General features: G+C 32.0%; 1 protein-coding gene across 4 annotated transcripts in view; it reads right to left on the reverse strand.

The window, feature by feature from the left end:
* The window catches only part of LOC129805941 (tyrosine-protein kinase Btk29A), a 108796-nt gene that overhangs the window by 49760 nt on the left and 43539 nt on the right, over positions 1 to 15497 (reverse strand). For 3 of the 4 annotated variants that reach the window (XM_055854230.1, XM_055854228.1, XM_055854229.1), the window contains exons 2-3: positions 7402 to 7594; positions 7131 to 7279 (exon numbers count right to left, since the gene is read on the reverse strand). The exons of the other annotated variant lie outside the window; for it this stretch is intronic. In XM_055854230.1, the coding sequence (XP_055710205.1) occupies positions 7131 to 7279; positions 7402 to 7442 (190 nt within the window). In that variant the 5' untranslated portion in view covers positions 7443 to 7594. The remainder of the gene's footprint in view (positions 1 to 7130; positions 7280 to 7401; positions 7595 to 15497) is intronic. 4 annotated transcript variants of the gene reach the window in all.

Below are 15497 nucleotides of genomic sequence, written 5' to 3' on the forward strand. Positions count from 1 at the left end.
GCTAATTTAATAGTGAAGAGGTAACCGAAAATCTGAAATTGGCAACCTACGTAGTTTTGAAGATATCTCGTGAAATGTGTTCGAAAACAGGAAAATATTTACACTAAAACCGGTCGCATTTTTCAGAGCTAATGTCACCCCCTGGTTTTATATGTTTCCGAACTTTTTCGAAGAAGTGTTTGTAAAAGAACAAAATATGCTCATCAAGTTATCATGTTGCGAACAATTTTTATTTGAAAAAATATCGAACATTTAAGAACTTGTTTGTTTGTTATACGATTTACGAACATTACGTAAGTCCCCATAAACAATTCACAAACGTTAACGAACACTGTTAATGCTGTTTTCCTCCTAGCTCGAAAATGTTAGTTTGATAATTCGAAATTACATTTTAATCTTCGAACAGTTACTAAAAACTTACTAAAACTTTGAACTGGTTTCAGTTGGCTACGAATCGGTTTTGAAATGCTAGTGAGCTGCTAAGTGATTTTTAAAACCGTGAAATTGAACGATACCAGCCATATTCTCGAAAAATCAAAATTACGAAGGAGCCAAAAGTTTGAAAAGCCAAAATCCATAATTGTCAAAATTCAATAAGCAACGAAATTATATAAATGATTACGGATGGATAATTTCCTAAAACACAGAAAGTTTCCACAGAACACAGAAAGTTGGCCCAATCGTGGGAGTAGCTTTTACCACTTTTAAGAATTCAGATTGATGTACGGAGTTCTTGCATTTGGATATTTTGGTTTTCCGAGATATTGATTTTTCGGGATTTAGGTTTTTCTGGATTTTGAACCGTTAGAGATTTTGGATTTTGGGATTTTGGCTTTTAAGGATTTTGAATTATTCGGGATTTCGGCTTTTTAGGATATTGTTTTTGTGGGATTTTGGCTTTTTGAGATTTCGGATATTCGGGTTTTTAGTTTTTCGGGATTTTGAACTATTTCGGATTTTCGCCCTTCGGGCTTTTGGCCTTTCTGGGTTTTGGTTTTTCGGGATTTTGGATTTTTAGTATTTTGGATCTCTGGACTTTAGCTTTTAGGGATTTTGGCTTTATATGATTTTGGTTTTTCGGGATTTTGGCATTTCGGGATTATTATCCATTCGAGATTTTTGGCTTTTTGGGATTTTGACTTTTCAGGATTTGTGTTTTTCGGGATTTTAACTTTTTGGGATTTTTGCTATTCGGGATTTTGGGTTTTCTGGATTTTGAATTTTCGCTTTTCGGGTTTTTGAACCTATCGGGATTTTTAGGTTTTCGGGCTTTTGAGCTATTTGGGATTTTTAGGTTTTCGGAATTTTGCGTTCTTGGGATTTTGGATTTTCCCTTTTCGGGATTTAGAACCATTCGGGATTTTTGGCTTTTCGAGATTTTGAATCATTCGGGATTAGGGTTTTACATGATTTTGGCTTTTTTAGGATTTCGGATTCTTGGTATTTTGGATCTCCGGATTTCAGCTTTTCGGGTTTTTGGATTTTCGCTTTTCGGGATTTTGATCCCTACGAGATTTGTGACTTTTTGGGACTTTGACTTTTCGGAATTTTGGTTTTTTGGGATTTTTGCTTTTCGGGATTTTGGGATTTCGGGATTTTAGATTTTCGCTTTTCGTGTTTTAGAGGTTTCTGGCTTTTTTGGGATTTTTGCTTTTGAAGATTTTGAACTATTCGAGATTTTGAACCCTTTTCGAGATTTTTTTTGATGTTTTTCGAGATTTGGTTTCTCAGAATTTTTGGCTTGTCGGGATCTTGGCTTTTTGGAAATTTGACCGGGGCCCAAAATTCAAATATTTTCCTTCCATGCAAATGACTGAACTCACAAGTTCGAGTATTTCGCGAATTCACCTGACCATCCTCTTTGTCTCATTATTTTCATCTGAACATCAAAAAAGAATAACATCTCGATGGCACGCTACATCTATTCACTTTTGATGTCATTTGGGACTTTTAGCTATCACAAGAAGCGAAATCAATAGGAAATTGTATTGAAATTGGAGTTTTTTCCACCTTTCAACTCTTGTCGATTGCATAAGTAATTTGAGGGAAGTTTTTGCACGGAGAGTTAATCTACTTTTTTTCGCACTGAAAGTGTTTTATAATGAGACGTTTCAACTGAGGAAATACATTAAATGTATTATTGAAACCTACTCTGATCGAGATGGATTTTTACTTAGCATGATGGGGAATTCAATAAATTAATGATAACCCAGATGGTATTAGAGCAATTAATTCTTTTTATAAATACTCCTACATTAAATTTTTTCTCTGAGATAAGCACGTATGGAGAAAAACAAAAATGGTGCCATCTAATTATTTAATGAAAGTTAAATTGATATGAAGTTGTTGGAGGGAAAAACTGCGGGGAGAATGTAAATACTGTTGGATTATGCAATTTTTGCATATATAATAATTTTTCCCGTGTTTGTTAATGTCTGAAGTGCCTTCTGAAAATATATCTGTGAGAAAACGTGGACAGATACTTAATCAGTGTTTCTCTCAACTGCCATACAACCAATTTGTGCTCTCGATAGCTATCACTCCTGCTGTGAAATTTATATACACCACTGCTAAAATTTTTCCTAAATGTCTTACTTCATCTCTTGTAATATTTTGAATATGCTGTAAATCGTGATCACATCAATTTTTTGCGCTACTTTGGCTATACTTTTTTTCTGAAGCTACTAATATTTAAAAATTCATATTTAAATCAAATGAATTCAAATAGTGTGAGTGTGTTGGCTTTTTTTTGTGTAAAAGAGCAAATAACACGACATATCAAAACATTTATCAATTTTATCACGTCATTCCATCATACACCTCATATTTTATCCATTAGACCTATTCACATATTTTAAGTCACAAGATTACAGTAAGGAAATACAATTTTTGATGAACAGTGGACAGATCTTGTTCAGAAATGGCGTAATACATTTGGTTTTCAAAAGTATCATTTAATTTCACGCTTTGTGATCAATTTATAAATTCATATTTTGTAATTCGAATGTCCGCGAAATTAGCTAAACTTTTGTATTTTTGGTATAACTGACAAATATGTGATTTTTTTATGCTTACAACAATTATATCTTTAACATATTTTACCCTTACAGATATCAATTTAGTGTAAATTTAGAATAAGAAATAGTGTAAATAATTGTGTAAAAACTTTTTTTTAGAGTGTAATTGAACTACGAGTAGCAAAAAAAGTTTACGAATCGTAAAATATGGAACAGGGTTTAATCAAATGATATGTGAACATATAAGTAAATCGTCTGGATAGCGAGAGGTTATCATCCGGGTAACCCGGGTTCATGCTTCTTAATAAGTGTCAGGTGCATAAAATAAAGCCTTAACAATTTACATCTGTAACTGCTTAGAAAATAATTTGCAAATAAAATGTGCATCCGGATTATTGAGCAAAATGGGCAAAAGTATTTTTATGATCTTTCTGTGAAGGAAAAAATGTGAGGCATTAAATTAAAATAATGTTTTACAACCGTTAGGATGTCTATTTAAAATGTTCTTAGTCGAAATTCCTTAATTAAGTAATTAGTGAAAAATATTTTACATGAGCTTAAGGGGTTATATCTACCAGAACGAGTTCAAAATTAATGAACCAGTTCAAAATTAATGGTTTTTCGTGATTTTGCTAATAAAACACAATCAATTTTGAATACAAAACGAACTGAGGATCAATTTTTTGAATATTAATTTTTACAATTGTGACAGCTACTCAAAAAAACAGAATTTTTTATTTTAAAAAACCAACTTTGTTTACAACAAATGAAATTGTTTATCAATCTGGATGACTCTAGAATTTATTCAAACAATTACACTAAAAATTTCAAATCAATTGAATAAAAGTTACTGAAGATCTGCTGCTATATCAGTGTTTGAAAATGAACTTTTCAAAAAATATTGTTAATTGTTTGTCAATGTCTAGAAAATAGTTGAGATTTCTCTCGTTACAGCTTCAAAACTTCGTCTTATTCAAGCACTTAATTTTTTTTAACAATAGATCATGTCCTGTATCATTCTTGAAATATATTTACATCGATTTTATTTACAAAAATGTCTGGTAGATATAATCCCTTAACAAAAACTACTTAACTAAGAACTTTTACAAAATCACTTAATTAAGTACTTAGCGTTAAGACCGATTAATGTGAAGCGTTCTCAGTGGCTTTTGTGTTTCTTTGATTTTAACAATAAAAAATATAAATAAATAATTCTTGTTCAATTTTGAGTGTTTATAGAAAATAGAAAAATGTATTACACATAATAATCCTCAGTCATTATCTGTTTAGACCATATGGACAATAGTGAGTTTAAAAAAATATGACACGGTGAGAATCAAACACGTGACACTTCAATTAGAGCCCTTCAGCTAAACTCCTGTGCCACTTGTTACTTTTGAAATTATTTAATGAAAGTCTTAAACTTAGCACTTCTTGAGCATACCATACGACATTGTCATTATTTTTTAATTTGGTAACTTAAGGGGTTACGTGGGTCAAGACTTAAAAAAAAAACAGAATATAGTGTGGGGTAACTGGATCGTTTTCCGAAGAGTGCTACTTAAACGCTTGTTTTTGGACTGATGAAATTCTTTTTTACTTCTTCTAAATCCATAGAATTATTCACTGTTTCATTCAGAAACATAATATAAAAAAAATATCAAAAATATTAAAGAAAATTTATAAAATAATGATAATACTGAAATAAGTCAACAAGCACTAACTGGGTCGCCTTTTCGCTAATTCACTTTTAATATATTTTTGATAGAGTTGTATATTTTTTTAATTTAGGGGAGCGTGAAGTATTTTTAGGATTCAGCATTTGAGACAGGAAAAATGACTGCCTCTTGGACTTAAAGTGAGGACCATTCTCTATCTAGTCTATGATAGGGGAGGTTCCAGGAGGCAGGAATTTTTCCTGCCTCAGACGAGAACTGAGGATTATTGAGTGTTACTCGTTTAGTACTCCAATAGCGGAAGTGCTCATAATATTGGACAGAGTGCTTATAAGCATCAATATTCTAAGTTTAAGGTTCGATATTTTCAATACTAATTGATTTTTTTTTTGTTACTCTATTTTCAGAAAGGTTGCTTAAGAACTTAGCTAGCTGTTTATCGTTCTTGTTTTCATTAAAATTAGTCTTAATACGTTTAAAAATGAATAAATATGTAAAGACAAGTTTGATTGTAATTTTGGACATCTTGCGTCTAATTTTGGACACTTTGCTCGTAATTTTGTACAGCCAATCCGCCTCAATTGGATACCTATTATTCTCCATTTCAAGAATCTATCTTACCATAATTTTAATAAATTTATTTTTAGTGTCCAATTTTACCATCTAAGTGTCCAAAATTGTAAGCTGTGTAAAATCATGAGCACTTCCCCAAAATCTAGACAGTTTCCATTATGCCATTCATTTATTCGCAGGATATTAGTTTCTCATCTTGAAACGTATAGGGTCAAAGGAATACCTCTTCGATAGGAAACCCTTATAGATACTTTTTTCAAAATCTTGAAATTTATTTAAAGTATCTAATAAAATGTAAATAATATAACGTTTTTCCTTAATCTACGTTTTGTGATAGGTATTTAAATTTCGTATTTATTCCATATGGTACAGAGTAGGGTGTCAATAGGTCATGACACGACTTCTTAAAATGTCAATAGGTGTTCCTTTCACTCTATTCCTGAAAATATTTCATACCAGAAAGGCTGAAGTCTCTTCTATCCTTTATCTAAATATGCCAAAGAAAATACCGTATGTTCGGGTAACTTTGCATCCCTGCCTTTTCTAAGTTTTTCTTCAATTCTATTACTTAATTCATCGATACAATCTACTATGTCCGATCAGTAAACAGCATCCTTAAATGCTAGAATTAAAGAAAAGCTTACGAAAAGCAGGGGTAGGGGAAAGTACCCATGATTCGTACACTGAGAGAAATCCGAAAAAGTTAAAATAACATTCCGCAAATCTTAATTTTACCCTGCAGTATTGATCCGAAATTGGTGTAAATATTATGCTCTTTAGGTGTATTAGGGGTTAAAGTTACCCTTTTTAATGCTATTTCTACCCTTAAAAAGGTGTAACATTAACATTAAAAAATGTTGATATATTTTTTACACCTAAAAAGTGTTAAAGTTATGAGGAAAAAAAGTTAATCGCACTCCAGTTTTTTTCTCAGTGTACGATTCAAAGGAAGCTTCGTAAATGACTAAATTTATCCTATGATTCTATGTTTAAAAACGGGACAATTTTCTCTAGTAAACATAGGAAAAATTTAGTCATTACGAAGCTTGCTTGGGATCGTACGAAGCTTCGGCAGTTTCCCTTATAGGCCCATATCTACGGTAGTTATGCCGTAATATGCGTCAGTATCTTCAGAACTGATCTGACAATAACAATATAAGATACATATTTTGTAAACTTTCCATCAAAAAGTGTAAATTTGAGGAGGTGAATCTTCAAACAAAAAAAAAACATATTTAATTTTAGGAGCTCCTTTTGAGTGCTTCATATTTCATAGTAATAATCTCAAATGAACCTCTTCGGACACCCGTTTTATTTACCCATCCCAAATACAGAAAAGAAGTTTGAAACTCTGTATTTGCTCATTAGTAAAATATTTCTGTTTTGGAAACTGTTTCCTTTTTTTTCATCTCCAAAACAACTAATTCATTATCGAAATAAGAAGTATTATACGAGTTTTTTTTTTATTAAGAAGATCACATGTATGTGGAAATGTTAATTGATCATCCAAATCAACAAGCGAGTTGGATGATGAATAAAAAGTGAACATATTGAGTATATCTCATTGTAACAATAGGAATATTCCAAGGTAGTGTTTGGAGAATAATTCACCAATTAAAGCTCAAAATATTTTTTTTTATCTGTGTCATTGTACAAATAGAGAATTTTTGACTTATAATTATACATTTCGAAACTTCAAGTGCATACTTCTAAGATTGGAAGAAGTTAATTATCGTACAAGGACATGTTTGTTAGATAAATTTAAATATTTGCAATATCACAAGAAATCATTTATAGACTCCTTGGAGTTTTGTGTTCTTTCTTTCTTTTTTTATTTGTTTGTATTTTTGTTAATTCAACAGACCTTTGTTTGTTAAACTTGGCGCCATGCTTTGCCAAAAATTCAGACGACATCCAAATACTCGCATCTCCTTCACGCGTTCCTTCATGTTGCCAAGAACGCTGGTCTCCGTCAGACTCACACAGGGAATCATAAGGGCAGCTTTCTTTTTCCTTTAATTTCAATTTTAATTTTTTTGGTCACCAAAACAAAAGAACAACACTTTTACTTAGAAAATGAAATAAACTTATTTCATAATTCACATGAAACTTTTAGAAAAAAAAAAAACACTTACAACAGTGATCTTTTCTCACTCTCTTTCTTTCCAGCAAACATCAAAATTTATTTACAACGAACACATAAATTTCTATGATACTGGACGCTGAAGTGGCCTTTCAAAAGTCAATTTCTGTACGTAAAGTGTATTTCTACCATCTCGTCAATGACTCTCTCTCTCTTTCTAGTTACTTGGTGACAGGCTTTTCAATCTAAATGGCACATTCTTGAGATTATGACAACGCTATTTTCCGTTTTTCGACACATGTTACATTTAGCAATATTCAATTCATATTTCAATTGTGATATGTCCATATCTAAAAGCACCACTATATCGTCGGTTGTCTCAGCAACTGTGCTAACTGCATTTTTGCGATTTTCAGGTTTTTGCATATTCTGATATTACTGAATTTTCTCTATTAAACTACGTTATTTAAAAAGTTTGGAATTTTCTCTATACAGAGATATTTTTCCGTGAAAATGTTCTAACTGTACTATAGTCACAAAAATTTCTCTGCAACTGCGCTATCTACCAATTTTTCTGCAGTTAGGATAAAAATACACTGAAAAAAGGCGCAATTTTTTTTTGTAAGCAACTGTTCTATTTGCAGTTTGTCATTTCTATCCATCACGACTCTCCATCAAAACAAGGTAAACGTTTGCGATTTGTGATTGAGTTTTTCGCGATTGTTGTGCAGGTGAAAGCAAATTAGTGATTTCGGAATTGTAAGTCTTCGTTTTATTTGTTTCTTTATAAAAATGCTTATTAATTTACTTACTAAATTAGGATATTTTGAGAAAAAAAACAGGAAAAATGTTACACAGGAAGAAAAATCATAAAGCAGCTGATCCACGTGCAAAAGAATGCAAGAAGGAATGGAAGAAGTATCTACATTGCGGGGAAGGCGTTCTTGGGCGATCTACGATCGACAGATTCTTCCAACACGGGGTATACGATAACCTGGCTGAATTGTAATAAACATATCCCGATACGATTAATAATAATAATAATCAGGATGAAAAATGTCTACAGATTTGCAAATTGCAACTAAAACTAAATGATCAAGGATTTAGAATTAGGGCATTGGCATTCATTGAATGGGATTTGAAATTAAATTCCTGGGTGTTTCTGTTTAAGAATTTTTCGTTTTTCTGTGTGTATGAATTTTCAAAAGAAAAAAAATGATGATACTACGTGCAGAAATTGAAAATGGATAAAATAAACAAAATGAAAAGTCAGAAATAAAATTGATATCTCATAATCAAGTATTCTTTTAATATAATCATTTAGAACTTTTAATTGCCATATTTTTTTTTTCAATATGGCCAGAACAATTTTATAAATTCCTGTCACATATCTGTTGCCAATTTCATTTTTCCATGCTTATTCTCATGTGATCCTTAAGCTTTGTGAAAGTATCCCCTTTCTTCTTTATATATCAGAGATCGTTTATTTCCTAAATATTTCACTTTCAGATTAACGTAACACTTTTAGGAGGAACCGTTTGTAGACTTTGCAGAGATCGAGAGCAAAATAGTATTGATAAAAAGAAAACACACTCGGAAGATAAATTTTGCAGTAAATTTTAAATGACAATAAAATGTTGCTCTACACGGAGTCAATAGAATAAAAAAAAAAGAAAATTCTTTCCTTGTTAGGTTTTGACTGTGATAAACAATTGTGCTATCTGCAAAAATTCCATACATTGCAGATAGACTTTTGAACAACGATGTTAGTTAGCACAATTGCATATTGTGTATTCTTTTAGGAAATGCTTAATTTTTAGTGTGCAAAATCTACTATTTTCCAATTACTTTGCATTAATAGACAGATTACTTGATGGTCTTTCGATATTTGTAATATAAAATAACTCATTCGGGGTTTGATTTTTATTAAAATGTGATTAAAGTAAAAAAATGGTCTCCTGAAAAGTTGTCAAAATGCAGTTAGCACAGTTGCTGAGGCAACCGACGATATGCTAATGAATAAATTACAATATAATTCAGAAGGAAATTCCCAACACATTAAGAGCCATATATCTCTCTCTCTGTCTCTGATTGTTTATAATGTTATTGAATCATTTTGAAATTACTTAAGGATCTCACTCTAGGAAGTTTCACCAATACCGTAAGAGTGATGTCAATTTCGTATTGATTATTTGAAAAGGTACAATGCACTGTGGCAAAACTCTTGCCTTTAAAATAACTTGTGAGGATTTCCTATATAGCTAGCTTAGGGAAAAATGGGGCAGCTTTGATTTGGGGCAACTCTGAAATTGTAATTTAGATTAGCAATTGTTTTGTGGAGCTAAATTCTATTATTATAAGGAGAAAAAACCCAATTTTAAAGCTTCTCTAATTCAAAGGTGTATTACTTTCCCCTATACAAAACAAAATCGTAAAATTGTTTGTAAATCTTTGTTAATCTTTGTGATTTGCACAAACAATGTTCGTAACATGATTACTTGATAAGCATACTTTGTTATTTTACACTGAGAGAAAAAGATGGTGCGATTAACTTTTTTTCCTCATAACTTTAACACTTTTTAGGTGCAAAAAAATAACAACGTTCTTTAATGTTAATTTTACACCATTTTAAGGATAAAATTAACATGAAAAAGGGTAACTTTAACCCCCAATACACCTAAAAAGGGTAATATTTACACCGATTTTGGATCAATACTGCAGGGTAAAATTAAGATTTGCGGAATGTTATTTTAACTTTTTCGGATTTCTCTCAGTGTACAAACATTTGTTCGTATATTTTTTTCGTTTGGCAAAGATTTACAAACAAATTACAAAACTTTACAAATTTGTGTAAAACAACAAAAAAGCTCCTCAAATGGTCGTGTTATGAACAATGTTTGTGAAAAAGTTCAAAGTTTCACGAACCTTTCTCTCAATTTTACGATTTAAAAACATTTTGTAAGTCGCATTTTCGATCCCAGTGGGAATTTACAAACATTTACGAACAATTTTACGTTTTTTTCTTTCTGTGTAGCACTCCTTTATCAACACTTTTCGCTATTCCCTCTGATAAAACCCAACATTGAGAGAAGTCCGAAAAAGTTAAAATAACATTCCGGTAATGTTAATTTTACCCTGCAGTAGTGATCCGAAATCGGTGTAAATATTATGCTTTTTAGGTGTATTAAGGGTTAAGGTTACCCTTTTTCAAGTTATTTTTTACTCTTAAGAAGGTGTAAAATTAACATTAAAAATGTTGATATATTTTTACACCTAAAAAGTGTTAAGGTTATGAGGAAAAAAAGTTTATCGCTCCCCCGTTTTTTTCTCAGTAGAAAGTAAAGCTTTAAAAAAATTAAGCAACTCCGACCCCTCGGACCCGAACTATAAGGGATCAAAAACTTAATTTCCGAAAGGTCTTATCTCCGGTTCTAATTGTCACAATTAAAAAAAATTGGCGATAGTAATTTATAAGCATGATAAGTCTTCGTAACCATGCTTAAAATTAAAGGTTATGTGCGGTGCCCATAATAAATAATTTCGCAAATTGCTTTAAATTAGCAGAATCCAAGTATTCTATTCACATTTTGCAATAAAACATGTTTTATAGCGTTCAAATTGGGCTGTCACTGTATCTAATAAAATTCTTCACAATAATGAGATGGAGTAAAAAGGAAAATCCTACATATCTTGAAATGTCTGGTGAAAGAATGAGGGAAGAAGGTACTGAGAATTGAGTTCAAGAAAAAAAAATGAACCGGGAAAAGAATAAGAATAATGTGCAGTGAAATGATGTGTAACGAGATTTAAAAGCCCAGAAGGTTCAATTTGAATTTTTATTATTCAATCATCATTTCTCCCGAGAGATGCTGCCATATTTTAGAGAAGACCTCAGCATGAATGTGCAAATTGCTCGTCATTCTGCCAATAAATAATTACACAATCCATAAAATGGCGGGGAAATCAAGCTAAATAACCGTTATTTGCATTAAATTTTGCAACGCATGCAACTCCTCTCTCGTGCGTCACATCAATGTGAGAAAAGGCTCTATTGGCATGGGTTCAGCCGGGATGGTTGGCGGTTACAGAGGTGAGGATGAAAGAAAGTGAGATAAAGGAGCTTTCTGGCCAGATTAAATGTGTTGAGGTTGATGTGATGGGGTCTGACATACAAAATACTTTCATCATTTCTTGCACTCATCGCGCACCAAAAGCATTAAAATGTCTTTGTCAGTGCATTTGCTGAAATTATGCAATATCATCTATGGGCGATGGTTTAGATGAAGAAAATATAATGTGCGGGGACTTGTGGCTTTTGAAATATTACATTACCTATATATTTTCTCAATAAATATGGGCAGACATTTTGTGAAACACTTGTGCCTTGTGCTCAAATGTATCTTAAACTTTTACCCATTCCGCCCTCTTCTCAATGATCATTTTTTTTTCTCCTTGTATTGTTGTCATCGTTTCCTATTTTGGTATAATGTTCAAATTTATTAAAAACAAAAAAATTAACATTGTGCATATGTTGCCGCACAAATTGAGAATCAATAACTAAATACTTAAATGCTATGCTCAATATGGTATAAGAGATCTTGTCATAATGTTTCTGATCCCCGCAGCTGTACCTCATTTCGAAATTTTACTTTTTGACTTCGGTTTTGCATTATTCAGATTACCTATTATAATAAAACACATTATTAGAAAGCTTTCAGGTTTTGATCCTTACACTATTTGTTTTCCGAATTACGAAAGCATCCCTTAACCTTACCTTTCGTTTATGAAACGAGTTTATGTGATTAGGTTAAATAAAGAAATGAGATTCTTTGCGGGCAACCTCGAAAAGCTTGCAACTCTGAATGCGTGAAAGTCCGACTGTGAATGAAATTTTGAGGGAAAAGAATCGATCCGGGGCCAAAATCCCAAAAAGTCAAAATTCTAAAATGTCAAAATCCCGAAAAGTCAAAATCACGAAGGCCAAAATCCTAAATATCCAAAATCTTAAAGCCAAAATCCCAAAAAACCAAAGTCCCGAAAATACTCAATCTCGAAAGGGTCAAAATCCGGAAAAGAGTATGTCCCAATAAGCCAAAATCCGTACTGATCAAAAATCCGATTGTGTCAAGCTCGGAAAAGCTAAAATCCGAAAGACCAACATCCAAAAAAGCCAAAATCGCGAATAGTCACAAATCTCAAAAAGCTAAAGGATCAAAACTCCGAAAAACTGAAATCCAGAAGGCCAAAATTCTAAAAAAAACCAAAAATCCAGAAAGCAAAATCCAAAAAAAATCTAAAGTCCCGAGAAATCAAAATCCTAATAATTCAAAATCCCGAATGGACCTAAATCCCAAAAAACCAAAATCCTGAATGCGTCAAAACTACGAAAAGCTTAAATGTGGAAGGTCAAAATCCCGAAAATCCTAAAATCTTGAAAAGTCAAAATACAAAAAAGGAAAAATTCTAAAAAATCAAAATCCCGAATGGGTCAAAATCCTCAAAATCTAAAATCTCAAATGTATCTAAATCCCAAAAATTCGAAATCCCGAATGAATCAAAATCCCGAAAACCAAAAAATCCCGAACTCCTAAAATCGCGAAGAACCAAAATACCGAAAAGTCAAAATCTTAAAAAGCCAAAATCCCGAATACGTAAAAACTACGAAAAGATTAAATGTGAATGATCAAAATCCCGAAAATCCTAAAATCTCGAAAAGTCAAAATCCAAAAACAAACCAAATTTCTAAAAAAAATCAAAATCCCGGATGGGTCAAAATCGTCAAAATCTAAAATCCCGAATGGGTCAAAATTCCAAAAATCCGAAATTCTGAATGGGTTAAAATCCTAAAAACCCAATATCCCGAAAGCCTAAAATCGCGAAAAATCAAAATCTTAAATAGCCAAAATCCCAAATTCGTGGAAACTCCGAAAAGTAAAATACGGAAGGCCAAAATCCCAGAAAGCCAAAATCTCAAAGAGTCAAAATCCTGAAAAGCCAAAGTCCCGAATGGGTCTAAATCCTTAAAAACTCAAAATTCCGAATGGGTCTAAATCCCAAAAATCCGAAATCCCTAATGGATGAAAAATTTAAAAACTTAAAATCCCCAATGGTTCTAAATCTCAAAAATCCGAAATCCAGAATGAGTCAAAACTTCGAAAAGCTAAATAGCGGAAGGCCAAAATCCTAAAAAGCCAAAATTCCGAATAGATGAAAATCCAAAAAACCGAAATTCACGAATAAGTCTCAATATCTAAATGCCAAAATCTCGAAAAGTCAAAATCCCAAAAACAAAAAACCGAATGGATAAAAATCCTGAAAGCCAAAATACTACAGGCCAAAACCCCAAAATGCTAAAATCTCAGAATTATCTTCCGTGTAATTTTGTTCCTTTCAGAACTTTGACTTTTCGGAATTTTAGCTTTTCAGAATTTTAACCCATTCGGAATTTTGACTTTTCGGGTCTTTGATTTTTCAGGATCTTACTTTTCCGAGATTTTGCTTTTTTTATCGTAGGATTTTTATTTCAATTTTTTTTTCAAAATCCCAAACAGCTAAAGTCCTGAAAAATCAAAATTCCGAATAGATCTAAATCCAAAAAACCCAAATTCCCGAATAAGTCTAAATCCCAAAAACCAAGATCTCGAAATGTCAAAATCCCAAAACCAAAAAACCGAATTGGTAAAAATCCTGAAAGCCAAAATACTGCAGGCCAAAAACCCAAAATGCGAAAGTACCAGAATTATCCTCCGTGTAATTTTGTCCCTTTCAGGACTTTGACTTTTAGGAATTTGGCTTTTGGAATTTTGACTTTTCGAGATTTTAGCGTATCAGAATTTTAACGCATTCGGAATTTTGACTTTTCGGGTCTTTGGTTCTTTTTTTGGGATCTTGATTTTCTTTCTTTTTCTTTATCGTAGAACACAAATCAGCTTTTTAAGGCTTTCAGGCTCAAAGATTCATCTAAAAATTGGGACGAATGTTTGCATGCCACTGTAATTCTTTCAAGTATATTAATGCAGATATTTATATTGCAATTATGCGGAAGATATTTTCTGAAGTGAGACATTTGTCTATTAAAAGAAAATCATATTTGCAGTGGAATGATGATGTCTTTCTATCCATCATCTCCTCATGTTACATTCTCACACATCCATTTCACCCTACTCGATAATTCAGCTAGAAGCTAAGAATTAATCCAGTGTTAGGCATCCAATGTGTGAGCAATTAAGAGACATTATACTGTAGTTCCTTAAGCCTCAACTGAATTAATGGCATGTTGTGCTAACTTATAATGGATTTTATGATAAAAATATAATCAGAAGTCCTCCCGTCAACAAAATTAATTATTGTTGTTGAGCAACCAACAACAAAGTCATCAGCCATTGAATGGATTGAGGGAAGAAAAAGCCCATTGAATCATTGAGTACCGTTCGAAAAGGTATCTTCTACATGTATATAGTGTACAATAATATTGAGAATCACTCTCCAGAGAGACACATTCCACATATGCAAGTCTTTCTCTTTCAATTTCTTCCATCACCTATTCCTAAGGATGAATTATTCATTAACGGTTTTCAGAGCTAGTGGTGATATTTTAATAAATTATACCAATCACAATTTTATATATATATTGGATGTATATAGCACTAAAAACATGTTCCTCCCAGGTGATGCTATTAACGCCAATTATTCACCCCCTTCTCGTATATTCCCATGACTTCAATCAATTCTACTGTTAATTGTTGGCTAAGATAAATTGCCACAGCAAAATTCATTAAGGATTCCGTGCTATTGTGCAAAAATAATATAAAATACTAAAAAAAACAAAAAAACATGTGACATTCCAGACATAGCAGAAATTCTCAGGAAAATTGACGATTTTTTCCTGGTTTGCTCACAAAAATAAACATCATTTTAATGAAAAATAATTTACATTAATTACTTTTCTAAAGCTCTCTCAGTCATTGTGCTTTTCACATCAACAGAGCTTCGCCATTAAAATAGTCATGCAGGTCATACATTTAAAAATACTATTAATAAACTGACATCATTCCTCCAACAGAGAATCCAACAATTTATAAATTGCAAAAGTTTACTCATCCAATGTCTATTATTTTATTTAAATGAGGCGTCAAAGATCAAGAACCT

This window comes from Phlebotomus papatasi, chromosome 3, assembly GCF_024763615.1.
Source record: "Phlebotomus papatasi isolate M1 chromosome 3, Ppap_2.1, whole genome shotgun sequence".
Lineage (NCBI taxonomy): Eukaryota > Metazoa > Arthropoda > Insecta > Diptera > Psychodidae > Phlebotomus > Phlebotomus papatasi.